Source organism: Balaenoptera ricei, chromosome 15 (genome assembly GCF_028023285.1).
Source record: "Balaenoptera ricei isolate mBalRic1 chromosome 15, mBalRic1.hap2, whole genome shotgun sequence".
In the NCBI taxonomy this organism is placed as follows: domain Eukaryota; kingdom Metazoa; phylum Chordata; class Mammalia; order Artiodactyla; family Balaenopteridae; genus Balaenoptera; species Balaenoptera ricei.
In genome coordinates this window covers 88250046-88268218 of record NC_082653.1, presented here as the reverse complement: position 1 = coordinate 88268218, position 18173 = coordinate 88250046, and the positions used below count along the sequence as shown (strand labels likewise).

Here is an 18173-nt window from a genome sequence, read left to right as displayed (position 1 = left end):
AATCACGGGAGCGGAAACCCGCCGCTGCTTCTGGACGGGAACGAGCGACCGCAGCCCTGAGTCCCGGGCACGAGTGCCTCAGCGTCGGAGTCAGGTGCTGCAGAAAACTCTCCGAACCTCCATTTCCTCAGCGATAAGAGGGCAGCCACTGCTCTCTGCCTAACGGGCCGGCGGGGACACTCTCAAGGCACGTGCAGAGCGCAAAGCACATGCCAAGTGTGCACACGGTGAAGCCCCCGTGCTGCTGCCTTAACGGGGCGCAGCGGCATGACCCACCATCTGCACCCAGCTAAGCAGAGAAGCCGCATCCAGCGAGAGACCGCCTTGAAAAAGAGCTGGTTGAGATCCGTACCACCGTCTCCTTTTCTGAAGCTTCACACGGGACTAAAGAAGAAAGCAGAGGTCAGGAGCTGGGAGCTCCGTGGTGCCCAGCACGCTCGTGCACCCCTGGGTCCTGCTGTGTCCACACAACCCGAGAGGAAGGGGCATCGCTACCATATCCCTATCCCCGGACGGGGCACACACAGCCGGTGGACACAAGCCAGGCTCTTATTCAGACCAGAGCCCCGACTACACACGTGGGCACCCTCTCACCGCACGGCCAGCCTGGACCAAAGGCTGAGATCAGGTCTTGGGCGCAGCAATGGGACCCTGGGCTCCGTCAGTCTGGTCAAGGGGTAGCTTCGGCGTGTGTGGGGAGAAGGAAGGGGACCGGGGAGACAGGAGGGCGGGAGGTGGGCAGCCCCTCCGTTCTGGGTCCCGCTCAGACTCAGGAGCGGCCGCCTAGGAGAGGAGCCGTGAGCCTCGCCCCGTCACCCCCGACGCCCAGGCCCGGCGTGGCACACAGCCGTCTTCACGTACAGCATCTAATTCCAACCCTAATGCCTCCAAGTGTCATTACACATTTCTCAGAAAAAAATAAGAAATCCAAACAGTGGAAACAAAACAAGAGAATGAGAAAGACAAAGGATGAAGTAATTACCAATCAAAGGAACGGCGAGGGGCAGGCTGGGGAGCTGCAGCCGGCCTCCCCGCCATCTCTCCTCCGCCCAACTCCGAACTTCTCATCGATTCGATTCGCCAAATTCAATCTGCATTCCCAGATAAACAGAGGCCACACAGTAAATACTCTCATCTGACCTTGAAATGTGAGGAGGCAAACTACCCTTTGCAATTTCAATTCAAGCCCAACCATAATGAATAATCCAATTTTGCTGATCCGTTACCAACCTGTAACCGCACGGGTGGGTGGGGCTGACTCCAAATTCCGGGGTGAGGAGCCCAAGCGAGGCCGGCTGCAGCTCCCCAGTGCTGGCTGCCAGGCTCACAGCAGGATGCCCTCAGCCCACCCCAGGGGGCCCCCGGGACTCAGGACACAGGCACGGCAGGGAGCAGAGGGCAAGTCGGCCCCTCAGATCCTGCAGAGCAGCTGCCCTGGACCCTCGAGCTCCAGCTCTCAGCACAACCCGGGGGGAAGACGGTGGACGGGTAACTAAGGTGACCCGGCGCTCAGGTGGCGCAGACGCCCCATGCAGCGGAGGGGACCTTCTGACCTCTCACGTGCACCATCTCACTAAGCCCCACAGCGTCCCTGAGGATGCGGGTCCGGCACACGGCCTGCAGACGGGACAGCCAAGCCGGACCCAGGGAGAGGGACCTTCTACACCGCGCTCGGCAAACTGTCCGCCGCCTGCTCTGGAAATACAGTTTGGCTGGAACACGGCCCGACCCGCTCCTCACGTGGCATCTGCGGCTGCTTTCCTGTGACAGAGATTCTGTGGCCTGAAGAGGCAGAACTATTTACTACCGGCGGGTCCTTTACAGAGACAGGCTGCCTGTCACTGCGCTCTGCCTGATGTAAGGTCCAGAAAGGCCTCCGCCCACTGGCGGTCGGTCCCCTCCCCGCCCGGCCAAGTGGAGCTAGCGGCACAGAAGCTCGTAGCAGCCTGGCCAGCCCTGGGCGCTGCCGACACAGGACCCCTTACCAATGAGAGAAGCGCCACCCGATGCACCATCCCCTCACGCTGCGCCCCACCCTCCCACATCCGGAGCCCAGCGATCCTCCTGTTCTGGTCTGAACAGACGCCACAGCCTCCAGGCCCCCTGTGGCAGCGGCCTCCGTGGACCTGCCCAGGGTGGTTCTGAAGCCAGGCTGCGTGGGCACGAGGGCGGCGGGGGAGAGCCCGCAGAGCAGCAGGCCCGGTGCTCTTCCCCAAGTCCCATCCGACTCCCCCTCCTCCTTCAGCTGGGTGGCAGCTAAGTGGCCGTCCCAGGGTCGCAGAGCTCCACGTGGCCGATGATGCTGAGGGTCGGGCTGCCCCCGCAGCACAGCCGTCTCTGTCCTTCCAGACCCCCCGTCTCCCTGCCTGGGTCAAGGACGGCAAACGCCTCAAGGCAGACCCACACCCACCCCCAGGGAGTCAGGAGCATGGGGTGCAGGCCGGGGTCAACCACCTCCACCGAGGGAGAGGAAGGGGCACGCCGGGGGCATTCACGTGCACCTCACTGAGGGGTCCCGAGGGGTGCAAAGAGGTCTGGGACAGATGAGGTCAGGATGCGAAGAAGTAAACAAGCTTCAAACACCCAGAGCAGCCCCGTAACAGGGTAACGTGGCTAAACACATGCTTAAAACAGCTCCGGAGGGACGCGCCAGGGCCCGGTCCAGGCAGCGGCACTGAATACTGAGCCTCAAGTCCTGAGTGCTAAACCCTGGGTACCCAGTACTAAGCAGTCCACCTCAGGGACCAAGCACTGAGCCACCGGTACTAGGTACTGAGCCCCAAGTACCAAACACTAAGCCAGAATGCGGTCTGCGCTCCAAGGCAGGGAGGGTCAAAAAACAAGAGGTGGGCAGTCTGGGGCCTCCAGAAGCGTCTGCCTTTACACCTGGCCAGTCGTGGTGTTGACGAGAAAGCAGCAGACCGGCAGCAAGGATACGTCGGCTCCAGGCCCAGCCCTCAGAGCCCTGCCCCTCTGGAGGCCTGGACTTCCACACCCACGAAGCGCAGACAGCCCACAGGAGGGACACGGAAGCGGACGTGGCAGCGAGAGCAGCACGTGGACACGGTGCGCCAGAGCCCGCAGCTCCAGCTGCACGAGTGCGAGGCAGCACAGCAGTCCCTTCCCCGCGGGGGGACGCGGACGCAAAGGGCCTTGACCACGGCGCTCGGTGCCAACGAGAGGTGCCCAGGGAGGGGCGGGTGGTGGCAGGGACACACAGTAGGTCCCACCGCGGGGCACACCTGTGACTTCTGATGGCCCAGCTCCGGGTGGGGTCCCCGTCACAACCCCAGGTCAGGACCTTCCACCACTGCATCGCCCCGAGAGACCAAGGAGGGCCCCGCGGCTGGGAGCACGTGGCGGAAGCAGCCCTGAGGACTCCTGGAGGTGGTCCTCACACGCGGGCGGGGTGGGGTGACGCTGCCATGCACGTGTCGTGGGGGGCCCTCCGTCGGTGCTGGACTTCACATCTACCTCCCCCCAGGGGCACGGAACCAAACCTCAAGCTCAAACGCAGCCCTTTAGATACGGAATGATCACCAAAAATCAGACCCTACGGGGTGAGAAAAGCAAACGAACTACACCCTGCATGTCCTTGATCTGCCCGGAGCAGGGACCGGCGAGCGCCCAGGAGTCGGGCGAGGGCAGGCTGAGATGCTGGGGCTCAGGCCTTTGCTCTCTTGAGCGCCCTGTGGATCCAGCGTTGGGCTTAGCTGGATATAAAAACAAGACAAAAAGAAAAAGATTTTTACAAGATCACACCTCCCGTCCTCAAGGAATTCACCATCTAGCACAGGAGAAGAATAAAACACGGCACGGCGGATGCAGGAAGCTGGAGGGAAGGGAAGGAGCACGGCTGCCTCAGAAGGACAGCCAAGCCGGGCGGGCACAGAGCTGAGCCCCGCCCGGCCCAAGGGCAGGAGGTCAAAGGGCAGGACCAGGCCGCAGGGGTGGCACGGTGGGCGAGTTCCAACGGCGCCTGTGAACTCGGCCAGCGGTAAAGGTGAGACGGCCCAAGCTCACCCCGTCCCCCCGAGTCGCCCGAGAGCCCAACCAGCAACGCTGGTGCTGAGGGTCCCAACGTGCAGACCTTCACCAGCAGCGCCCTCCACGCCTTCGAGCCACACCTGTCCCCGCGACGGTCCTTCTCCTGGGTAACAAAGCCCATTCCGCCTGTTTACTTTCCCATCGACGTTGCTGTCCTCAACCAGAGCACAAGAAATCAACAGGCCGCTGGGTGAGGCGCCCTCCCGGGACGCTGCCATCCACTACGTCCCGCGGCTCCGCTGTCCCCGCCGGAAGAGGAGCCTCCGCCAGGCGCGCAGCCGTGGGGACCCCCCCGGGGGAGGAGCCACCCTCCACGCAGGTGACGCCAGGCCAGCACGGCCACACGCCCTCTGAACGCTGCCGCTCTCACCAACACCTCTAAGGCACTTCCGTGCTGGAAGCGTGAGAGTGAAGGAGGAAACTTAAGTTACCAGCTCCTCCTGCATCGTTTTAGTCAAGCATCCACTCAGCCTTGCCGTGTCCACAGAGCTGCTCACGCATTGATCCCACTTCATCCCCACAGGCGCGGGGGCCCCGGGGGGCTGACACTTGCCTGGAGAAGGGCCAGCTCTCCTCGGTTTATTTCCTCTTGAACTTTAAGAGCGACTAAGACAGAAACGACCGTTACGAGGCAGGGCGGGTCCTGTCGGGGAGCTGGAGCACCCGCACTGCTCCGCTCACACCGCAGAGGGGGCCGGGGGCTGGGCTCCTGACTTCAGCTCGCGCGTGCTGCCAGGCGCGCCAAAGCGGGTCTGGGTGGTGGCGGCCATCGGGGGCGGCTGTGGCCGGGACTGCAGAGGCGGCAGCCGCAGCTGGGCTCACGTCCGCCCTCCACCGCTTGCCAGTGCGCAACGGGGACCTGAGGACACTGACAGTTTTCTCCTCAAGATTCCTCAGAAAAAGGCACTTTGTTAAGAAACTAAGAGACTCTCCGACACATGGCAGGCCCTCCGCGTCCAATCTCCCCGTAATTTTCGCGGGCCGCCTCTCACCTGGCTGTGGGCACCTTCTTATGGACTGCTGCCGGGCGCTCCAGAAAATCTCTGCAGTTCACTTAGTGACAAGGCAAGGCTGTGGCCCCAGGAGTGGGAAGGGAGGTCAGGCGGGAGGGGCACGGGGTGCTTCCTGGAAGAGGTGTCACCCAGGGGCCCCGGGCGAGCGCCAAGAGTGGGTGTCAAGTCTGAAGGGGGGACGAGCACAAGGGAGGTGGCGATGCTGAGGGGGGCGCCTCCCCGCTGAAATGGCCAGTTTATGGTACGAAGCAAACACCAAACGGGGTTCAAGAAAAGGCAACAGGAAAACCATGAAGGCTCCAGCACAGGGCGAAACCCACACCAAGGCTAACGGGGCCGGAGAGGCAGGCCCACCCACACCCACCCGCCCACCAGTCAGCCAGGTCGCGCGGGGGTCGGGGGCCTGGACCCGGGAGTGCACGGGGTGGGGCCAAGAACAGGAAGGCGGGGGTCCCCATCCCCAGCCTAGTGACTCCACGAGGACCCCAAACCAGCTGAGGTTTGGTTTTCCACGCAGACCCGACTTCGGGGAAAGAACACGTCAGGGACACTGACATCCATGCGGTAATTCTACTTCTCTTCGGAAGTTGGTAAGTCTGTACATCCAACAGGGCGTTTTGAGTGAACGGTGCTGGGCAGGACAGGAGTAACAGAGCAGCTGTGAAAATTCAACGATGTTCAGAAGACTCTGGTCGACAATTGGAAGTGTGTGAACAGAGGGCATAGAAAACAAAGGTCTGCTGTGATTACGAATACTGATTTACTTCTCTGAAATTTCCGGAGGAGAAAAGGAGCCTAGCCAGCCGTGGGGACGGCCACAGCAGCACCAAACATGTCACATGGTCCCACCGCCAAGCGCGGAGGAGGAGCCCGTGACCTTCAGGTCCCGGGGGCAGCCTCGGGTCCCCAGGCAAGCCGGGCACGGTGACAAGCGGGAAGGCAGCGCCGTCTCCAGCGGCGTCCGTGGGCGGTGTCTCCCCGCAAACAGAGCCGCGGAGAGGGCCGTGTGCGCGGCTGCCAGGGCCGCTGCGGCGCTGCCACCAGGACGGCCCGCCTGCCGGCGAGCAGATCCGGCACAGCAAACGCAGCACGGACAGCAGACGTCCCGAGCCACTGTCGTGGCCGCTCACCCTCCCGCTCACCGGTGCATCGCTTTCTGAGAACAGGACACCGGAATGTACCCCACGCCTGCGAACAGGTGCGCCCCGGCTTCCTGTTGTCGGACGCCAGGTGACACGGGAAGCCACCAATGCCACCGTCAGACTCAGAGAAGAAAGAGGAGGAGCCCAAACACACAAGCAGGACCCGGCAAGGGTGGGATGCACGCTGGGACCCTCGGGAGATGGGACGAGAGACCTTCACTGCGTCGCCGCCGGGGCCGGCAGCATCCAGCAAACACCGCCATCCTCCCCCGGATACACACACACCTGTTTAACACTGCCCACCTGGACAAGCTAAGTCCCGTCGTCATCCCCGCTGGACACGGGACGCCCGGGTTCTGGAGGCAAGTCAGTGAGGCAGTGAGAGCTCGAGCTCAGGTCTCTCCGTCATGACCCTACGCTGGTCACGAGCACCGGCTCACGTTCCCAGCCACGGGTTCCCTGCTTACGTGGCCAATCAATGCGAATCGAGCGCCTCCTGTGTGTCAGTCACCAATCCAGGCAAAGGAGACAATGGTGACCGGCTTCAAGGAGCTCACGCAGGACAGACAGTGTCCTGGGACGTGCCGGGGGTGCGGGCCGCCCGGGCTCTGCCAGCTGCCCACCCTCCACCGTGTGTGCGGCTTCACCCCCAGCGGGTCCCCCGGATGTCCTCCTCACTCACGGGGTTCGGCCCCGACAGCACGAGGCCACGTGGAGCCTCAGGCCGGCTGCCCCAGAGCTGGGAAGGAGACAAGCCAGTGCCACCAAGTGCACACGGAGGGTTGAAAGCCCCTACCTGCTCAGAGGCCCAGCCTCGCCTTGCCCACAGACCGCTTAAACGACGAGACCTGTTCCCTATCAGAGACCCGCCCCAGACAAGATGAGACCCGCCCCAGACAAGATAATCCCCTCGCTGGCTTCCTGTGTGGCCCTGGGTTCATCATGAACGTGACCCCGCATATCAGATACTGAGAGCTTCTGACTGAAAGACCACTTTCTCTGAAATGACCTCTTTACAGTAAATTGCACAAGTGGGAGATGGCAGGGAGAAATGGCGACTGAGAAGCCGGCTCACACGGGAGGGAAGGAGCCTGGTGGAGCCCGAGCGGGCGGCCTGAGTCCCCCAGCGGAGCTCAGACTGCTGTCGACGCCCGCCGCGTGCCTGGGGCCAGAGGACCTCCTGGGCGCCAGCCCGCCCCTGCCCCCCGCCCCATTCACACTGAAGGAAATGAGGTTACTCTGAGGGCGCCTTCTCATTGAGCCTCACTCGGTTCTCAGGCGCTAACATTACAAACCATTTGTTGAAGAACTGACTCATTTTTAATTGAGACAAAATTGAGATAACATTTACCGTTATACCATTTTAAAGTGAACAATTCAGTCGTTTTTTAGTATATGTGCAACACTGTCCAAACATCGACACTAATTCAAGAAGATTTTCATCACCGCAGACAGAGGCCCTGTCTGCCCCATCAGCAGTCACTCTCCGTTCCCACCCCCCGCAGCGGCTGGCCCCGACCAACCTGCTTTCTGTGCCTAGGAATTTGCCCACTTTGGACATTTCGTCTTACTGGAATCATACACTACGTGGCCCTCTCCAACTGGCTTCTTTCAATTAGCATAATGTTTCCAAGGTTCGTCCTACTTTACCATGTACCACTGCTTCATTTCTTTTGTGGATGAGTAATATTCCACTGGATGGATGGACCACAACTTGTTTACTCATCGGTTGCTGGGCATTTGGATTCTTTCCATCTTTTGGCTGTTGTGAATAATGGTGCTATGAACACTCAAACGCAGGTTTTTGTGTGAACATATGTTCTCAGTTCTCCTGGGTACATAACTAGGAGTGGAACTGCTGGGTCATGTTAACTCTGCGTTTAACCTTCTGAGGAACTGCTAGACTGTTTCCCACAGTGGCTGTACCATTTTACATTCCTACCAATAATCTGTGAGGGTTCCAATTTCTCCACATCCTCACCCAATACTCTTTATTTTCCATCTTTAAAATTATTATTACAAAAAGTATCGTACAATGACATATAATTATACATGCAACTTTATTGTTATGTATGACATATCATTATCATGCTAGCCATCCTAGTGGGTATAAAGGTGTATCTCATTGTAGTTTTAATGTTCTTCGTGTGCTTCTTAAACATTTGTAGCAATGTCTACTTAAGTCCTTTGCCCTTTCTGTGGTAAAATACACATAACATAAAATTTTAACCATTTCTAAACATCCAAACAAGTGGCATTAGTACATTCACATTGTTGTACAACCATCACCACCATCCATCTGAGAACTCAACTCCCCCAAACTGAAATGCTGTCCCCATTAAGCACTAACTCCCCCTGAACCCCAGCCCCTGGCACCCACCCTCGTACTTTGTCTTTATGGATTGGACTCCTCTAGGGACCTCACAGAAGTGAAATCATATCTGTCCTTTTTTGACTGGTTTATTTCACTGAGCATCATGTCTTCAAGGTTCATCCATGTTGCAGCAAGTGTCTGAATTGCCTTCCTTTTAAAGGATAAGTGATATTCCACTGTGTGGAGGTACCACGTTTGATTTGTCCACTCACCCACCGCGCGGAGGGACCACGTTTTATTTGTCCACTCACCCTCACCTCTCAAGGGACACTGGGCTGCCTCCAGCTCTTGACTACTGTGAATAATGCTCCTGAGAGTGTGGGTGTGCAGACATCTGCTCCAGCCACCCCGGCTTCCACAGCACCCACACATTTTGCACCCCACCAGCCATGCACAAGGGTGGCAATCTCTACCCCCTCACCAACACTTGTTTTCTATGATTTTGAAAGCAGTCACCCTAAGGGGTGAGAGGTGATATCTCATGGCTTTGAGCCCCATTTCTCTAAGGACTAGTGATACTGAGCATCTTTTCATGTCCTTATCGGCCACTCATTTATTTTTTTTGGAGACATGTCTATTCAAGTACTTTGTCCATTTTTTTAATCGGGTTGTTTTCTTGATGTTCCATTGTGAGAATTCTTTATATATTCTGGATACCAGACCATTATCAGATACTTTGCAAATATTCTCTCCCTTATGTGGGTTGACTTTTCAATTTCTTGATGGGGTCCTTTGATGAATTTAAGTTTTCTATTTCAATGAAGTCCATTTTACTAATCTTTTTTTTTTGCTTGTGCATAAAGATACTTGTGTATATTTTTGCTTGGTATCGTATTTAAGAAACCATTACCCCCTAACCCAAGGTCACAAAGATCTCTGACACCAATGTTTCTTCGCAGAGCTTTAGAGTTTTAGTTCTTGCATCTGGGTCTTTGATCCACCTGAGTTAATTTTTGCATACAGTTTAAGGCAGGGATCCAAATTTATTCTTTTTAATTAATTAATTGATTTATTTATTTTTGGCTGCGTTGGGTCTTCATTGTTGCATACGGGCTTTCTCTAGTTGCGGCTAGTGGGGGCCGCTCTTCATTGCAGTGCACGGGCCTCTCACTTCGGTGGCTTCTCTTGTTGTGAAGCACGGGCTCTAGGCACACGGGCTTCAGGAGTTGAGGGCACGCAGGCTCAGCAGTTGTGGCGCACAGGGTTAGTTGCTCTGCGGCACGTGGGATCTTTCCGGACCAGGGCTCGAACCCATGTCCCCTGCATTGGGAGGTGGACTCCCAACCACTGCGCCACCAGGGAAGTCCCACATTTATTCTTTTGAAGTTATCTCAGCACTGTAAAATAAATTCGGAAGTGATTCCTCCTCTTCTATTTTTTGGTATTAATTCCTTCTGTAAATGCAAGGTAAAATTCAAGGTGAAGCTTTGTTGGAAATATTTTGGTGGCTAATGACCTATTATCGGTCTATTCAGATTTTCCATTTCTTTTGAGTCAGTTTGGATACTTTGTGCATTTCTAGGAATTTGTCCATTTCATCCAGATTACCTACTTTGTTGGCAAACAATAGTTCATAACATTCTCTTAACATAGTTCTTCATGTTTATATAAGGCCACTTCCATTCCTGATTTTACTAATAAGAGACGTCTCTCACGTTTGTTTGGTTAGTCTAGCTAAAAGTCTGTCGATTTTATTCCACTGTGGTAGGAGAACATACTTTGTATGCTTCTGAACATTTTAAATGAGGCACATTTCGTGGCCTGACATATGATCTGCCCCGGACAACGTTCCCCGTGAGCTGGAGAAGAAAGAACGTGCATTTGGCTGTTGAGTGGAGCGTTCTACAGGTGTCTCCATGCCTAAATGTCCTCGCCTACAAATCGGGACAGAAATCCCTACCTCCTCATGAGCTTCTTACACAAACTCAAGGAGATGAGGTACACAAAGGACCCATCGCAGCTCTGCATTCAGAGTAGGTGGATGTGAACCACACCTGCTGATGTGAATCCACACCTGTGGGCGTGGCGGAAACGAAGCAATGTTCAGATAAACCAGGGAAGAGTCCTTCCTCGTCTGCACGTTGGCTCCTCACTGAAAACTACCCAGCCCGCTGATGCCGGGGCTCTACTTTGATTTCCCGGAACAGTCTGACTCAGAAAGAGGATCCACCTTCGTGGCAGGGGGCGGGGGGTGGGGTGGGGCAAAGACCCAGAGGCGCTGGCCTGTGTGGGGCTTGGTGCGCACGTGCCCCCCGGGAGACGCAGCCCACGGGAGTGGAGACAACAAAGCAGGGTTTCTTTCCTGTGCTTCTGGGAGGACAGTGCGGCACTGTCTGCGCTTATACCCTGCGGGTGCCCCGCAAATGCTGAGGAAGAGCCGCCAAGGTGAAAGCGGTGCGTCAGCCCCCTTCCCCAAGAGCCCCTCCCATTCACACAGGGCCACCGGCTTTCCGAAGGAGCCTACCACCCCGCTCGGCAATCCCAGCGGGCAAAGAGTACTCAGCAAGAGGAGAAAACAGGCCGGTGACAAAGAAAAGTGCTTCTCTCCACACAGATTCTTCAGAGGAAATGGACTTCCAGGTGGCCATCTGTCTATGCGATTAGCATCCCGAAGCCACACAGCCACACAAGCCAGGAGCCGGGCTCTGGCTGAGCCCACGCTTCATCACAGGAGCAGAAAAGGTCCCATTTAAGTGATAATATGAAGTGCTTGGGAAGCATCTTACAGAAGGAAGATCCCAACTGCACCCCAGCTTCCAGGCAGCACTCAGAAGGGCCGGCCTAGGCAGGCTGGACCACACCTGCCCCGCCCCGCAGGCCTTCCCCTGGCCTGCTGCCAGCCTGGACCTCCCACGGCTGAGTGTGGAGGGGAGGAGGAAAGTCAGCCGGGGGCACAGTCACCAAGCGGCCGCTCCCCCAGACTGAGCCTCCCTCAGGAGGGCACAGACCCCACCTCCAGGGCCTCCCTGCTCTTCCCTACTGGTCTCTCCGCCGCACCTTCCACTGTCCCTTCAGGTCTCCTCTGAGAGACGCCTCCCCGCGTGACCCTGCCTCCTGCCCAGCCCCCCTCCAGGCGCAGACGCCGCCGGAGCGCCTCAGCTTCCTGCCATGCAACGCGCCACCGTCTCTGTCCCATCAGACGCTGTGTGCAGGAGGGCAACGGCCACACAAGGTCCCGGCAGAGCACCCCACACCCAGGAGGGGCAGCAGATCCGTTCTGAACGAACAAAGAGCCAAACAGACGTCCGACCAAGAGACCAGGGCACCCGAGGGCCAGGAGATGCACAGGACGTGTGCTGCAGCAGGAGAGGGCGGTGCGCCCGCCAGCCTCTGCCAGCTGCCTGCCCCCAGGGCCCAGGCCACTCAGACCTGTGGACAGCAGGCTGAGAGGGGCCTCCTCAGCACTGGAAAGAGGGAACGCCACTGAGAGCACACACTGGCAGCAGTGGCCGCTGTCAGGCTTCCTAGGGTGGGTGGGTGCCCTGGGAGGGGCACTGAGATGCCAGGACGCCGTGCCCCCACTTCGGCCGGTGTGCTTCTGAAGCCCTGGGGACCTGACCCAGCGTGGTGCACACGCACATATGCCTCTGCCCACTGGGAACGTCCACAGGGAGACGGGAGCGATTCCACTCCTGCTCTCTCGGCCGCAGAGGCTGGGGGGCTGACGCACGAGGATGCCAGAGGCCGCCGGGGGTCTCCAAGGAGTCACACCGCTCAGCGTGGCCCTCACTCTGTCCCGTGATGGAGCCCGAGGAAAGGAAGTGAAGGAACCTGAGCCCCGCCAGCCTGCCCACTGCCAAGGACGACGATTGTGCCGCCCTCCGTTCTCTGAGGGGAGGGGGCGGTCCTCAGGCCCACCTGCTGACGGCGAGCGAGCACCGGCCCACACCGGCTCTGGGCGGACTCAGTATGTTTGAAACGTAGAAAGAAGGACCTGGCAGCCTGGGTAATTAAAACAGCTGTAGCTACAATAACTAAAGCATGGTGGTGTTATCACACGTCAAAATAGTGAAATGGAACTGAAAATCCTAATGCAGACTCAAATACATGTAGGAAATGGCTTAGAAAGGAGGCTTGTTATTTATAAAATCCCATCAGGACCACTGGGAAGCTCTCCGGAAAAAACAAAGTGAAACCCTACTTCATGGCTCCTGTCAAAAGACAGTCTCGGCGGATCAAAGGTTTTAGACATAAAACATAAAATCATGAAGGAGGACAGTACAGGAGAAAATTCTGATGACTTAGGAAAGAGGAAGTCTCTTCCACATTCATACAAAAACAAAATAGAAGCACTAAGAGAAGAGGCTCATGTATTCAACTAGAAAAAAATTAAAAATGAATGTCTGGAAGAAAAAATTTATAACCAAATAGAGGGGAAATGTCAAACTGGGAAACCATATTTTCAGACAAAGGGCTAATTTCCTTAAGCTATTAAAAGCCTCTCTAAAAATTAATTTTTAAAAAGACAGAATAAATGGATAAAGATTATGAACGAATAGACAGAAAAATATGTAATTAACAGCTACACTGAGAGCACTTCACAAAAGCCGTGATCTGAATGCCCAACAAGCACATAAAAAGGTGCTTGGCGTGATCAGTTAATAGGAAAATGCATGGGGAAATCGCAAGGAGACACCACTGGACACCTACCCGGGGGCTGGAAGACAATCCCAAACGCTGCAGGGACGCGAGCTCCGGAACCGTTGGACGGGCAACCGGCAACCGGCAACTTCTCATCAAGATGGACATGCGGCCGGGCCGGGCCTCGGGTGTGCTCAAGATACAGAAGCACGCACGTCCTCCAACAGACGTGTACAGGGATGTTCTCAGCTTTATTCCTGAGAGTCCACACTGGGTACCGCCCAAACACGAACCGGGAGAAGGGACAGTTGAGCCGCGTCAGAACCCCAAACCCCGCTCCGCAGTAACAGGGGAGCAGACGGGCGTCTCCCGCACTTGGCACCTTCGCTCAGCATCCCGAAGGTCCAGCCGCGTTGCTGTGGCGTCAGTAGCTGTGGCCGTGGCTGTGGTCGCACCTAAGGGCACAATCGCGTCCTAGAGCCAGTCTTGAGCCAGCAAGACTCACGTCCGGTAAGAGGGCGGAGGGTGGCTGCCTCTGGCGGGGGCAGAGAGGGCGCCGCTTCTCCTGACACGGCCGTGTCGCAGGCAGAGCGCCAAAGGGCTGCACCCTGAGGCGTCAGCACCGCACTGCACGCCAGTGACCCCTCCACCAGGCACTACTTACAAATAAACACTGACAGGCATTTCCACCAGCAGTCGCCCAACCAACTGAAAGGCCACATCGCTCTGACCAGGCCGTAGAAGTGGCGTCCGCCTGGCTCAGTCACCCGCCCCTTCCCTGGAGCTTGGCCTGAGACGCTGCGGGGCTCCTCGCGATGGAAGCAGACCCCAGCCCACGTGGACCGGGCCCGGCCCGGCCCAGTGCCTGCTTCCGTCAGACCCTCCTGCCGCACGGGCTGAGGCAAAGTTATCAATTTTCTGCTTTTATGAATTGTGCTTTTGGTGTTATATCTAAAAAAATTATTGTCAAACCTAAGATCACACAGATTTTCTCCTGTGTTTTATTCTAGAAGATCAAAGGGCCTTTTTAAGTATTAAACCAGATAACGTGTATATAAAAGCACATGGCCCAAAATAAATGCTCAAAAATTGTTGGCTTCTAAAATGAGTGTACTTTCTGGACAATTCCACTTCTAAGTATTTCTCCTAAAGGAATAATAAGGGGCTGCAAACAAGGACTTGGGGGCACGTGTATCAACCAGAGCATTATTTAGACTAATGAATAAAAAGGATGAAAACGAATATCTAACGAGAGCTTGGCTAAATAAAGTATTCATAAAGAAAGTAGTTCACAGCCCAAAAGTTACGTTTTAAAGGAACACTTAACACAGAAGAAGGTCACAGAAGCTTAAACATAAGAAAGACCCAAACCAAACGGTGCACATAGTGTTACATTCCCCTAAAACCCGCATCGAGGAAAGCACGTATTTTACATACATATCAACGTCAGGAAGAATCTGAGCCAGCCAACACAGGCCCAGTGGCTTTCACTGGGCAGGGGATTATGGGAAACCTTTATTCTCATCTGTTCTGGTTTTTCCTTCTACTTTGTCAAATGCTCTAAATGAAAACGTATTTTTTTTGGCACTGAAAAATTTTTAAAAAGTTAACCAAATAAAATGCTGGCCTCTCCTTCGCCTCCTCCCTCCTTCCTCCCAGGTGTGGAAGTGCCAGGTCCAGCACATGGGCAAGCAGACAGGCCGACCCGCGGGGAGAACGACGCCCATCCGTCAGAGCCTCTGCCCCTCCCCCTCAGAGCAAGGACGGGGGCCCTGCACACACAGGACAGTAAGCTAATCACGGGAAGCACCACGCGCCCTGCAAGAGACACTCGGGATGCTGACTGGCCCCAGTGGGGGCGGGGGGGGGGGGGCACGCCCGAGAAGACCTCCATCAGCTGGAGACGTCAGGTCGCCGCTGGACGTCCAGAAACTGCTCCCAGAGACGTGAAAGCAACTTGGAAAGACAAATGGTACAAATGGAACCGACACAAAACGTAAGTGCCACGTCGGAAGAGATGATCCCTAAATGCGGGACTCAAGGAGCATCTAAAGCCAGGAGGGCAGCGCTGGGCAGGAGGTGGCAGACACGCAAGCTCACAGTCACCTGGAGTTGCCGTTCGGAGCCACGTGAGCACAGCAGCCTCAAAGGGGACCCCGCAGGGCCCGCCCTGCCAGTGAGGGTGAAGGACCCTCCAGATGCTGCACAGCAGCTCTCCCTGTGCCACTGAGCCACGCCCTCAGCGGGCGACACTGACCACACACCGTGTAGGTACTAGTCACAACACACTGCCCTGAGCCCCGTCCACTCAAGCGAGAGGAGAGAGGGGATGCACTGGCCAGGCCTGACTGAAACGGAGAACAGCCAGGCAGAGGGTAGGGACAGACCTGTACCGGGAGACACGGCGGCCAGTAAGGTCACATTTATGAAAAGACATAAAGACACGTTAGGGAGTGTGCTGCTGAGGTACCTGAACAACGAGTGCTCCAGAAAGAGGGGCAGCAGGTGCAAAGGCCCTGGGGTAGGCGCATGGCCTGCAAGTGTATGAGCAGCAGGGGCAGGATGAGGGGGAAAACACGGCAGGGGTGGGGTGGAAACAACGGGCGCTATAGGCCCCTCCCTGTGAAGAGTTTAGCTTTCTCTCTGATGGGCAGCCACTTGAGGGTTTTCAGCAAAATCCCTTGACCTGGCTGATGTTTTACTGCCACGTGGAATGCTGTTGGGGGGCGGGAGGGGTGTCGCCAGGACGTAACTAGAGACACCCATTAGAAGGCCAGGGGACTTCCCTGGTGGCGCAGTGGTTGAGAATCCGCCTGCCAATGCAGGGCACACGGGTTCGAGCCCCGGTCCGGGAAGATCTCACATGCCGTGGAGCAACTAAGCCCGTGCGCCACACTACTACTAAGCCTGAACTCTAGAGCCCGCCAGCCACAACTACTGAGCCCGCGAGCCACAACTACTGAAGCCCACACGCCTAGAGCCCGTGTTCCGCAACAAGAGAAGCCACCGCAATGAGAAGCCCGCGCACCGCAACGAAGAGTAACCCCTGCTCGCCGCAACTAGAGAAAACCCGCGTGCAGCAATGAAGACCCAACGCAGCCAATAAGTTAATTAATTAAAATTAAAATTAAAAAAAAAAAAGAAGGCGGCGGCCAGTAAAATACCAACAGTAAGAAGTCAGGGTGGTGGCGGCGGAAGCCGAAGTGGTGCAGGACTGGATGAGCTTTGAGAACCAGCAAGATTTGGCCTAATTCCCTACAATTTTAGCTCCTGCTTCACTGCCGTTCCCTGGCACACCTACCTCACAACCTTGCCGATCTCAATAGTCAGAAAGACGACCCCTGGTATCTGCCTTTCCAGCTCCTGCCCCTCCCCGCCCCGTGCCTGCCCCAGACCTGGGCAGTGGGTCTGACTCTGTCCAGGAACTGCGGCTCTGCTGTGGTCCCGTCCTTCGGGCCCTGCACCCCACAGACCACCGACTCCACTTCCTCCTCGCCCTCTCACCCCCACCCCCAAGTCGACCCTAACAATCGCCCCTCTACACACATCTTCACGTCCCGAGTCCTGGCCATTGCAGTCAGCTGACGAATCTGCTCCACCAGCGCAGACGACTGTCACTGAGGAAAGACACACCACCAGGCCGGCTGGCCCACCCCTAAACTCAGGACAGCAATCCCTAGTGGCCACCACACTGCACCCCCTGGTCCCCTCCACCTCTGACAACTACTTCACGTCATTCTGCCTTCACCAACCTCAGGCTCAGCTGGTCGGTCTTGCTTGTACTTCCCTGAGAAAACAGAAAGAAGACTTTCTCTAAGTGCTGGCCATCGCGCCCGCCGCCTGCCTGCCTCTGTGTCCGTGTCCCGTGCGTTCCCTCTGCTGCAGCGGGTGACTCTCCGCGCTCCACGGTGAGGCAGGCCCTTGGTCCCATCTCCCCACATTAAGGACGCACAGACCCCCAGCCCCCCCCCCTCCTGGACCATCCCACGAGCGTGCGACTCACAGCATCTCCTGCTCTCCAGGGAGACCCATCTTGTCTGCACGTCTGCCCTCCAGATGCCATCCCAATTCTCTCGTTCCCTCTATACAAACCAACCAACCCGCCACCACAGCATCCCTCTCTGCCCAGTCTCTCAAACCCACCGTCACCCGGCTTCCCCCGGACAACACCCGCCACTGGCAAGGCCACCGTGAACCCCACTCTGCAGAGTTCTGAGCCCTCACCTTCCCGGGTCAATGTGCAGCTTTCATGCACCCTGAAACGCCCTGACACCGGCCTTCCAGAACAGCCCACAATCCCAGGTTCTCCCGCCCACCAACCCTCCACCCCAGTCCTTCTTCTGTCCCCACAGCTCCCCGTTCCTGAAAGGTGGATCCTCCAGGGCTCAGCCTTCCCACCTCTTGTCTTCTGTCCACACTCACTGGAAGGAAGTGGGACTTTAAGGACAGATAATAAGCCAAGGAGACAGAAAAAAGAAACAGACCTGCCCACGTACAGCCGACTGACTGTGCCACTCGGGGAGGAAAAGGTGGCCTTTTCTAAAAGTGACCCGTCAACTGGCTGTCCATCCAGAAGAGTGTTATTCTTCACCCTACTCTTCTCCCACACCACAAATTTCAGATGGATGGTGGACATAAATGTAAAAGACAAGACAATAAAGCTTTCGTATTTTTCTGATCTAAGCAACCAAAGAATTTTTAAAGAAAACACAAAGAGAGGTAACCACACAGGAAAATTCGATAAATTGGACTCAAAATTAAGAACTTCTATTAATCCAAAAACAGCAATGAGAACAGTGAAAAGTAAGCCACACACTGTATAGAGAGAAGGTATTCGCGTTTTCTCTCTTTCTTTCTATACACACACACACACACACACACACACACACAGATCACATAAAGCAGTGGTCCCCGAACTTTTTGGCACCAGGGACCGGTTCAGTGGAGAACAATTTTTCCACGGACGGGGTGGGGTGGGGGGGCCTTAGGCGGTCCTGTGAGCGACGATGGGGTGCA

The 18173-nt window shown here is 56.4% G+C and overlaps 1 protein-coding gene across 4 annotated transcripts in view; it reads right to left on the bottom strand.

Moving 5' to 3' along the window:
• MAD1L1 (mitotic arrest deficient 1 like 1) overlaps nt 1-18173 on the bottom strand; it is a 339612-nt gene that overhangs the window by 187448 nt on the left and 133991 nt on the right. The window contains exon 1 of one of the 4 annotated variants that reach the window (XM_059897374.1): nt 983-1044. The exons of the other annotated variants lie outside the window; for them this stretch is intronic. Within the exon in view, the coding sequence (XP_059753357.1) occupies nt 983-1038 (56 nt within the window). The 5' untranslated portion in view covers nt 1039-1044. Of the gene's footprint in view, nt 1-982; nt 1045-18173 lie in introns of those variants that run through there. 4 annotated transcript variants of the gene reach the window in all.